General features: G+C 35.5%; 1 protein-coding gene across 1 annotated transcript; it reads right to left on the reverse strand.

Annotated features, from left to right (window-relative positions):
* Window positions 1–3,361: 3,361 nt before the first annotated feature.
* LOC574620 (cilia- and flagella-associated protein 77) lies at window positions 3,362–8,704 on the reverse strand. The gene is made up of 4 exons (XM_774971.5): window positions 8,518–8,704; window positions 6,963–7,306; window positions 5,948–6,053; window positions 3,362–4,977 (listed from the first exon to the last, which is right to left on the reverse strand). The coding sequence occupies exons 1-4, from the start codon at window positions 8,563–8,565 to the stop codon at window positions 4,744–4,746; spliced, it is 732 nt and encodes a 243-aa protein (XP_780064.2). The 5' UTR covers window positions 8,566–8,704; the 3' UTR covers window positions 3,362–4,743.
* Window positions 8,705–9,530: the final 826 nt, after the last annotated feature.

Genomic DNA, 9,530 nt, shown 5'->3' on the forward strand with positions numbered 1-9,530 from the left:
AATTCTCGCTATCGCCAATATGTTAAGAATACCTGTATGTTACGTTGAGGCCCCATTTCAAATGTACAATGTACTCTAGAATAGTTGGTAACCGAGTTGGTGTGGCTCCGCTGTGCATGCCGGCATTGATTGTGACAATGATTTATCACAATTTTTGTCTAGCCTGCATAGCAAAAAAGCGAGACATAGGCGCCGCTTTTCCGGTGGCGACGACGGCGTCAACATCAAAAACTTAACCTAAGGTTAAGTTTTTGAATTTTTGATATGATTTTGAAAGTATAAGTTCTTAGTCAATGGAACTTGGACTATAGGGTAATCAAGTATCCACAATCATGTGAGTAGAATTTAGCTCACAAAGTTAAGGTCAAAGATCATTTTAGGTCAACAAAGTTAGACTTTTTTGTGGCATCAACATCAAGATTTTGAATTTTTAGCATATTTTCAAAAGTGTTTGTTCAAATTCCATGAAACTTGTACCCAAGGGTTATCAAGTATCACACATCATATGACACAAATTCCAGGTCACAAGGTCAAAGGTTAGTTTAGGTCGGTAGACTTGGATCATGTTTTCTCAACTTAATATGAGAATAAATGAATCAATTTTTGTTATTTGTTCATGATCCTTAGTCAATATTCACTTCAAAATGCTGATTATATTCAGAGGATTTCATTTTTTGGGGCCTGCTAATGGGCCACCCTGCCTATAAATAATGTTCCAACTTCAATTTTTCATCATATCGAATTGCGTAATGCAGGCGGGACCGCCGAGGGTGTTTCCCTTGTTAAGCTTTGAAGAGTGGATCAATACAAAAAGATGTATGAAAATATGGTTAAACCTTAACACAAACACTAAATATAAGATATTTGGATGTGTAATGAGCAAGAGCAAGTAGAAACATAGAAACAGTAACATCAACTTTCTTTGGTTGTTGTAATGTATGTGAATACACTGTACTACACCACCTAGTGCGTTAGCTCATTGGTTGACCAACGAACATACTATGTTTTGGCGAGGTATTCAAAAGTTAGGCCCATCATTTAAAGTTTTCCAGAAGGATTTTCCGTACATGTACATACATTGCGCATGCATGATATGTGTACCGTGCGTGCTGCCATACACTGGAAGTATGTAAGTCCAGGGAGTGGCTCGAAATTACTTCTTAGAGGCTACATCTGGGCATGTTGGGCGTATTGGCGATATCAAGAAGTTCATGAAGTGAATCATGCTTTTAAGGACAAATTATACCTGGAAAGTTGTTATAATACGAGTCTGATGACGGCACTATGTTTACTCCTTTATCATGCCATGTAAATATGTGAGCAGAATTGTACATAATAAAAATAAACAGAAGAATAATTTTCTTGGTTTTAGTCTATTTTCTGATTTTGTAAGTTACAAACATGTGTTTGAGTTTGAGTTTGAGTTTGAAGTTTATTATCCAAAACAAAAAATACATCAATATAACAATCAAATGTGAATGATTAATTAACATTGAAAGGATAAATGGGACCAGAAAATAGCATTTAATGCTAATCGTGTCTAGTACCACTAACACACAAAAAGTATCACAGCAATAAATGAGAATGTAATGAATAAATATGTAGAACAATTGCTATCAGGGGCTGTATTTTGAAAAAAATTGTTTGATAACATTACCTGCTGGGCGACTAATAAGTCAAACCATTGAAAATTATACACACAGGTTGCGCATGTGTCCAGGCATCTTTGTACCAGCCACTAATGTACAGACATTAACAAATAATTCATCCAAATTTGTTATTGAATTAACAGGTAATATTTTTTTATGTTCGTAAAAATATGTCATAATAAGTCTAAATTCCCAGTCTAAATTAGGATAAGTCATAGTCAAAGACTGCATACCAAAGAGACACATTTGCACAAGCACCAGTGAGGCACAGCAAAACGCTAGCCACAGATCGAAATGACAAAATTGGAGTGAATGTTTTGATATAAGCATGCTCTTTTATATTAAACTTAGATGTCAAAACCCACCCATAACTGATTCTGACTAAAGAGTTGGCCTGATTTTGGACACAAATCAATGCAAATGGTAATGTTTTGGCCTTAAAGTGACCAAAACGACTTTATTGTTCTTGATGGGTGCAGGTCAATCAGGGCAGATTTTTACACAGAATAAGCCCATCAAATCTCCTTTGCAAATGATAATGGTTGTAAAAATTACCCCTGAACAAATGGTCTATAATGGTCAATTTTGGCCCAAAAGAAACCAAACTTACTAAAAAAAGCTCAAAATCTTACCCCCAATAATTTTTCAAATCTTCCCCAACCTTCATTCTGATTAAATCCCTGTATTCCCTAAGGGTACATCCTAGTGCCACAGCTATTTTTTCTACCTTTTCCCATAATGCATCACATGAAATCGACTAAACACTGGTGACTCTAGATGGCCCTATGTGTTGTGAATCCTCCGTATTAAAGGGAAATCCAACCTTTGTAATGAGTTCATTTTTATAAAGCAGAAAAATAAGAGAATCAGATTAGCAAAAGTTTGAATAAATCTCTTTTTTTCTTCTCTAAGCACTTTTTTCTTTAGAGCATAATTTAAGATATATTATAGGTAGCATCTAGTATTACAGGTCCTCTTTTTAAAAAAAAGGCCTCCTGAGTCATCATACATTTTGGAAAAAACACAATACACTTTATTCATTTTGCGTACTGGAACAAGTGAGAACGTACGTTGCCCAGCACTACCATCGCAGTGTTATTATGGATTCAGTCCATTTTAAATTCCGATACATAAAATGAAAACAATTTCAAAAATTCACAACATTCTTATAACTACAAGTCCAGTTTTGTTCAAACTTTCACTCTCAGGGTAACTTGCTATTTAGATTGGATTTTCCTTTAACGATACTCGTTACTTCTCTAACACAAGTTTTCAGATAACAGCCTTTTAGCCGACTTGAACTAGACCTGGTTTGTAGGAATACCTCCCAAGTTATTTTATCAAAGAAGTGAACACTTAATGATATTGTTAATATGAATAAGAGTCCTTAGGAATAAGTGCAGGGGCGATAGTGAGCTCTAAAAATCAACAAAGAAATCCCCTCAACCACTCCCCCCCCCCCCCCCCCCTTGAGTAAAAAAAAAAAAAAAGGATTTGGGGGGGGGGGGGAATGGCATCTAACAAACCCCCCCCCCCCCCGACTTAAATCAGGTAATTATCAGGCCTATAAGTGATGATTATGTCTGTAAGGAGCCAGAAGGCATTTACTCGGTGTAAAATGACTTGAGTCAATGTCTTTCTGGCTGCAAACAAATCGCTTGCAAGCCCTCATTAAAACATAACTTACAATAAATGACGATGATGCTACATTCTTACATGCTTTCAAAAAGTTTATTTTTTTACTCTACAACATAAACAATATATATAAATCTTGACATGATCATTGCATAAGATTATGTGCATAGAAGAAACTGCAGAAAAACACAGCGGACGGAGTTACTTGTATTTACACAGTAATATATATTTGCATGATCATTAATAGTTTCAAGTGGCATTCAGTTTGCATAATGATGTAAAGTAATACAAATTCATTATTATGTATTGAAAAATAGGAAGATGTTATACAGCAAATTGAAATTACAAAATAATTAAGGCAGTACATAATAGACTTGAATGCAGTTTCAAATCTTGTAAGGTTCACAGCCAGCGTGAGTTTCAGTCATTCGTTCATAGAAAGTGTACTGTAGAATAAGAAACATGTCATGATCATGAGTGCTTAAAGATAAAGTTGAGAAAGAAACGGTGTGAAATCGATCAGAAAAGGTTCATCATCTAGCATGTAAGTATTGGTGTGTTCTGGAATCATCAGAATCATAAGAAATTTGACCCAGTCTTGGTAAAGTTACAAACACTGTACACGTACAGAAAGAAGTATATGGGACTATATGAACATGTGGGGTACACATCTGTCCCGATTTGCATGATTTAGAATATTAAGGCATTTGAAGAGCCATGCTTTTCAGGGAACACTTGAATAATACAAGATAACGCTCACAAATTATTGTTCACCTTTTCCCAATACTCGACCTTCTCTTTAAGGTTTCAATGGTTTAATTGAATCACAACCAACACAACAACTTCTTGCCATAGAAATTGCTGTTGCTTAAAGTTCGCAAAAGTTTTTTGTCGCGAATCTGAGTGGTACAGTGTTTGGATGTACATGCATTAGAATTTCTAATGGAGGGAATATACACATATATATGGCACAAAAATTAATAGTACATGTTTTATATTTATAGTAAGAAGATTCATGCATATTCAAATGTGCTGCTATATAGCAACAATAGTGTGGGATTTGCTGATATTTTATTGTTCTTCCAATTTTCATTTGTAGTTGTTAATCTTTGAGGAATAAGCAATTTTGTTGGTGTACAAGACTAAACTCAAAGTCATATTTAATTTTAAAATATGTTACAAAATTAATTGTATGCTATGATGATATGACAAATGAAATAGGCACTAATAAAGCTTTTAGTTTGATAAATCATCTTTCAACACAGTGGAATAGTTGTCCTTGAGTAATTCTGCTAAAATTGAAAATTATGATACACAAGTTTGATATTTCATGATACGTACAGGACAGAAATTGAAACGTTTCCTTTTTTTTTCTTCTTTTGTACATGTTTTGAGAATGATCACCCCACAGAGTATTCTAGGCTTTAAATGAGTTCTTTTTAAACTGTGTAAAAGTTCTTTAGCTCTTGGCACTTTCGTATATTCCATGTCCGAATGTTCCAGTGCGAGCTGTGCAGTCGGTGGCATGGTGGGCAAAGGCTTCATGGTGGGCATTGGGTGAGCGGAAGGTCTCCAGGTGGGGAAGCTGACGGGAGAATCGAGACATCTGCCAGAGGGGAGGGTCCTCCACAGGGGGGCAGAATTTCCTCAGGAGGGATGCACGTGTCTCGTAGATTCCTCGATTCATGTTTTGCTGTAATGGGTGAAGAGAAGAAAAAGATTATTTAGAAGAGAGTCCTAAAAGTGTCTACATATTGTCACACTCTTGAATGATTTTTATGAATTATTATATAAGCACTTTCCATTGAAATAATGATTATTACATTGTACCAAACCAGGTTTTGCTTGTGATGTAAGGGGTTCCATCTGGCTATACTACATGTACTAAGTATTCAAAATACAAGCTTCAAATGTATTGTCTACTAAGAGATATTGCAATTAAATATATTCTCAGTGAAGAGTAAGAACTTGTGTTCACACTCGCATAGAATCGTGGTGTGCATGGAACCAAAGTCCCTTTTAGATTCCATGCAAACCTCATATGCGGGCTTTCATCTCATCCTTTTACTTCATACTCAATAACCGTTTACCTATAGACTACAAGTTTGTTATTTTCACAAATGTAAACTACAATGGAACTTTTAGGGAATCATTCATTGATATTAGAGTCACAACTAAATTGATGAGGCTGAAATGTGAGAATCGTAACCAGGTACATGTACTTCCATTTACATGAATGCTGAACGGAACCCAACAGGTGTATAAACACTAAACAAGCTTTCATACATCTATAATTTACATTATTTCCATGCATGGAAACACACTGTTTAAAACTCATTCAATTCTAAAAATTGTCTTTTATTTGCCTGTCATCTTTTAGGATAATTAATTTGTTGTAAATACAAGTTCAGTATAGAGTAAAAGAGAAATAAATAGGGATATGGGAAAAGTTTGGTTTGTGTTTTATTTATTAACAATAAATAATCACTATCAATATCTTCAAATGTTTCCTAAATCTTCCTGCTTTTTTTCTATACCATAGGGTTAAAGAGATATACTATTCCTTGAAAAGTGATAATAGTGGTACAAAGTAAGTAATCACTGCAACCTTTTTTTTATAAGTTCTGATCTGTACAAGACTGAATTTGAGAAAGCAAACTCACCTTTTGTTGATGTCTTTCTCTCTTGGTCAATTCTGTCTTTCTCCTTTCTTGTAACCATCTGTCTTGATACTTGTGCTCCAGTAAATCAAATACAGGAGTTGATGGCCTGAAATGGAATAAGAAATAGTTTGATTAGATTATTCTTATGATGAATGTTTTTATCGATTATACACAATGATGTACTATATTTGGCAGGGGTTTGTTTATAGTTTGATATCTCTAGAGTGAAGAGAAAAGGAGATACCAAAATAAAATGAATGATCGGAGGAGGAAACTAGGAAACAAAGCATTAAACAAAATTCAGTAACGATTGAGTTTAGTTATTAATGTTATTCATTGTTCCCACATTTTTGAAATGCTTTGGCATTCTTCCTCCCCACAGTCTGCGCTCAAGCAGCAAGGACTGCCGACTAGTGTGGGATGTGTACGTGAATTTGAATATTTGAATACTTATTTATTTATGCATATTCACAATACATTTGAATTGACTCCACATGAAAAAGTATATAACTATTATACAGTTTAAAGATTTTCTTGATGTGACAATTAATTGTTGATAATACAAGGGAAAAGAAAATCACTTTATTTATTATTTGTACCATGAAGTTAGAATACATAGTGTAGATATTGTGAAACCTTCAATTCATAAAACTGTATTAACAGAATAATCATATTTATAAAAACACCAGCTAAATTCTGCGACAAAGTTAAAACAATACTTTAATTAAAACTCACAATATTTGATAACACATTTTTATGAAAGAATACACAAGGTCAAAGAATTATATTGATCATCAATAAAAGATAGGTCAATAACCTTTTTTTAAATCATTTTCAAATTGCACTCGTGTATTGCAGACTGTCTCACACAAATAACAAAAGCTAAGACTAGATCTAGCAATAATGTAGGGAAGTGTGGCTAAGATGTTTATTAAACTTATAACTGAAAAAGAATTTTAGCAATATACATATGATAAACAATAAAAAGAATAAATCAAGTAATGTATTTTCGTACCTCGTTGAGATGCCAAACGTCATTGATGCTGGTATTCTCTTCACTTTGGACTTGCTCTTCTCTTCATCTGATATCCTCCTTCTGACATCATGTGTTGCTCTGTACTGAAACTGATCACTGGCTGTAACCAACCCGGCACCAATACATGCTTTGTTGAGAGCGATGAAGTCCCTCTCGGGCTTACGCTCTGTATGGCCAGTGATAGGCATAAGGGGTCCTGAGGGAGACCAACCAGATAGGGCTTCAGAGGCACCATTGTCCTTGGTCACGTTGGGGCGCCCATATGTGAAGTTGACATCACCAGGAAGACTGTATCCTCGTTGTAAAGGCCTTCCAAGTTGAGACTGACATTTAGAACCAAAACAAATTGTTTAGTCTATTGATAACAAAATAATTCTAGGACAGTATGACTCTTATGAAATAGATTGTGACATTTTAGATTTATGTAAACAAATCTAGACCCTTTTCTTTTGGCTTTGATCTGAACAAAATTAAGTTTAACCCAATTAAAACATGCTGAATTTATGGAGATCATCATCATCATCATCATCGGTATACGGGAGTGAGGTAGTCCTGTAGGTCTCTCGGTCGTCTTCCAAGATATAAGTTCAATTGTCAGTATGCGACTTAAGACGTAATGCGTGGATGTCAGGTTATATGAAATTGTTTAACAAGCCAGTGTTTATCTAGACCAGTTTTAAAGATACCTATGTTGCGAGCAGTGACTAGAGAGGTTCTGGCAGTTTATTCCATAGCTCGATAACACGTTTACTGAAAAAACAGCCTCTGACATTTAGCTTGCGACGAGGGTTAAACAGTTTTTACTAGTATTAGAATGGTGCCAGGTAAAAATGGCAGAGCAGTGTCACGTTGTTAGGGGTAAAAATGTCAGACTCAGACTCGGAGGTAATAATATCAGATTCAGAATCAGAGGTAGACTAGTAGGGTCTAAATGTCAGAGTTATTTTTACCCTGACATCTGACATTTTTACCTCTGACATTTTGGTATTTTTACCTCCAAAATTGTGATATTTTTACACACGAGCCCTCTGGCTCTGACTCGGTTAGAGCTGAGTCTGACGACATATTCTTGAACAAAAAACTTAATTACCCCAGAAATACAGCATAGGAAAAAGAGATCTTTCTATTCAAATTAGCGGGACAAAGGTTGTACAATATCAGAGAATTTTTTTACATATTCATAGACCCTAGATCTATGCGATTTTACTAGGTCTAGATCTAGATCTAGACCCCTATGCGATGTTATTTTTTGTTGTGGTTTTTGTTTTGGTCAAATTAAAGTGAGAATAATTTTAAAAGATAGGCCTACTCTGCAAAATATCCGGCAGATGAGGGCCCTGTCTTGTCAAAAGAACTGTGGGACTGATCAGACTTGATGTAAAGTCCTTTTGAAGACTAGAGGATTAGGAATGCCAATGCCATGACAGTGCTGTATGACTCAATTCAAGTCGAGACTCGAGACAAGTCAAGACAAGAGTACAGTCTAACTTAGTCTAGGCTAGAATCTAAACAGAAAATAAAGAATAATATTCACCTTTTTTAGAAGTGGGTTGTCAAAGGGAGGTGTACTTGGTGCACTCATGGTTTCTCCTGTTTCGTTATAGTCTAGGCTATAGACTCTTAATGAAATATTGAGCAACTCTATTCTTGAAATTGACAATCAGTCCACTCTTCAGTACCTACAGATCATACATGTAGGCCTAGTACTGAGCGTCTGTCGTCCCGCGGTACACGTACACGTTTAGTTGCAACAACAACAAACAAACATGAAACTCATGTACCGTACATCGATCATGCATGCATTGTAACCATGCAGAGCTAGAGCGAGCCATCCTGTATTGATTTGTATCTCCATGGGGATAGGCCGCAGAGGGCGGCATACATGAAGGAAATTCGTCTATTTGTCGTCGACCCACAAGAACTGAAAATACGTAGATCGACGTGTATAGCCGTCAAACCGCAGGGGGATACGCCAGGGGATACCCTCGAGTGTACACAGTGGGGGATCTAGAGCGGGGGGGGGGGGGGGGGGGGGGGGTGCGATTTTCAAGGGGGGACACTAGCTGTCACACACCCCCACCCCATCTTACTATGGAACTTCGAAAATCACTACACAAATTGCCAATTTGGTTATTAGTTTGTGACGTAATATTGCCTCACTATTTATCAATTGCTTTTTATATTTTTATCCCATTAATTTCCCTTTTTATAAAAAAAAAAACTTGATTCCCTATGCCTTTGCCCATGTAGGTTATATGATTTGAATCATATTGCGTGCATGACATATCACAAAATCTTTAATGAACTTTGAAGAATTTATACTATTTTCTTAATATTGTATATTCATAATCATTGATTTTTATATAAATAGTTTATCAAAATCCACATTTTTCATGATGTAAGTGAACAAAATTACTATATATTAGTGCAACAACACAAAAACATATTACTGTCAATATAACTTGGATGTTGGTGTGAGGAAATAAGATTTTTAGGGGGAAAATTCGAACTTTATATTATCAATATAAAGAAAACAATTAGTGGATA

The sequence above is a fragment of the Strongylocentrotus purpuratus genome, unplaced genomic scaffold (genome assembly GCF_000002235.5).
Source record: "Strongylocentrotus purpuratus isolate Spur 01 unplaced genomic scaffold, Spur_5.0 spur5_scaffold_4, whole genome shotgun sequence".
Lineage (NCBI taxonomy): Eukaryota > Metazoa > Echinodermata > Echinoidea > Camarodonta > Strongylocentrotidae > Strongylocentrotus > Strongylocentrotus purpuratus.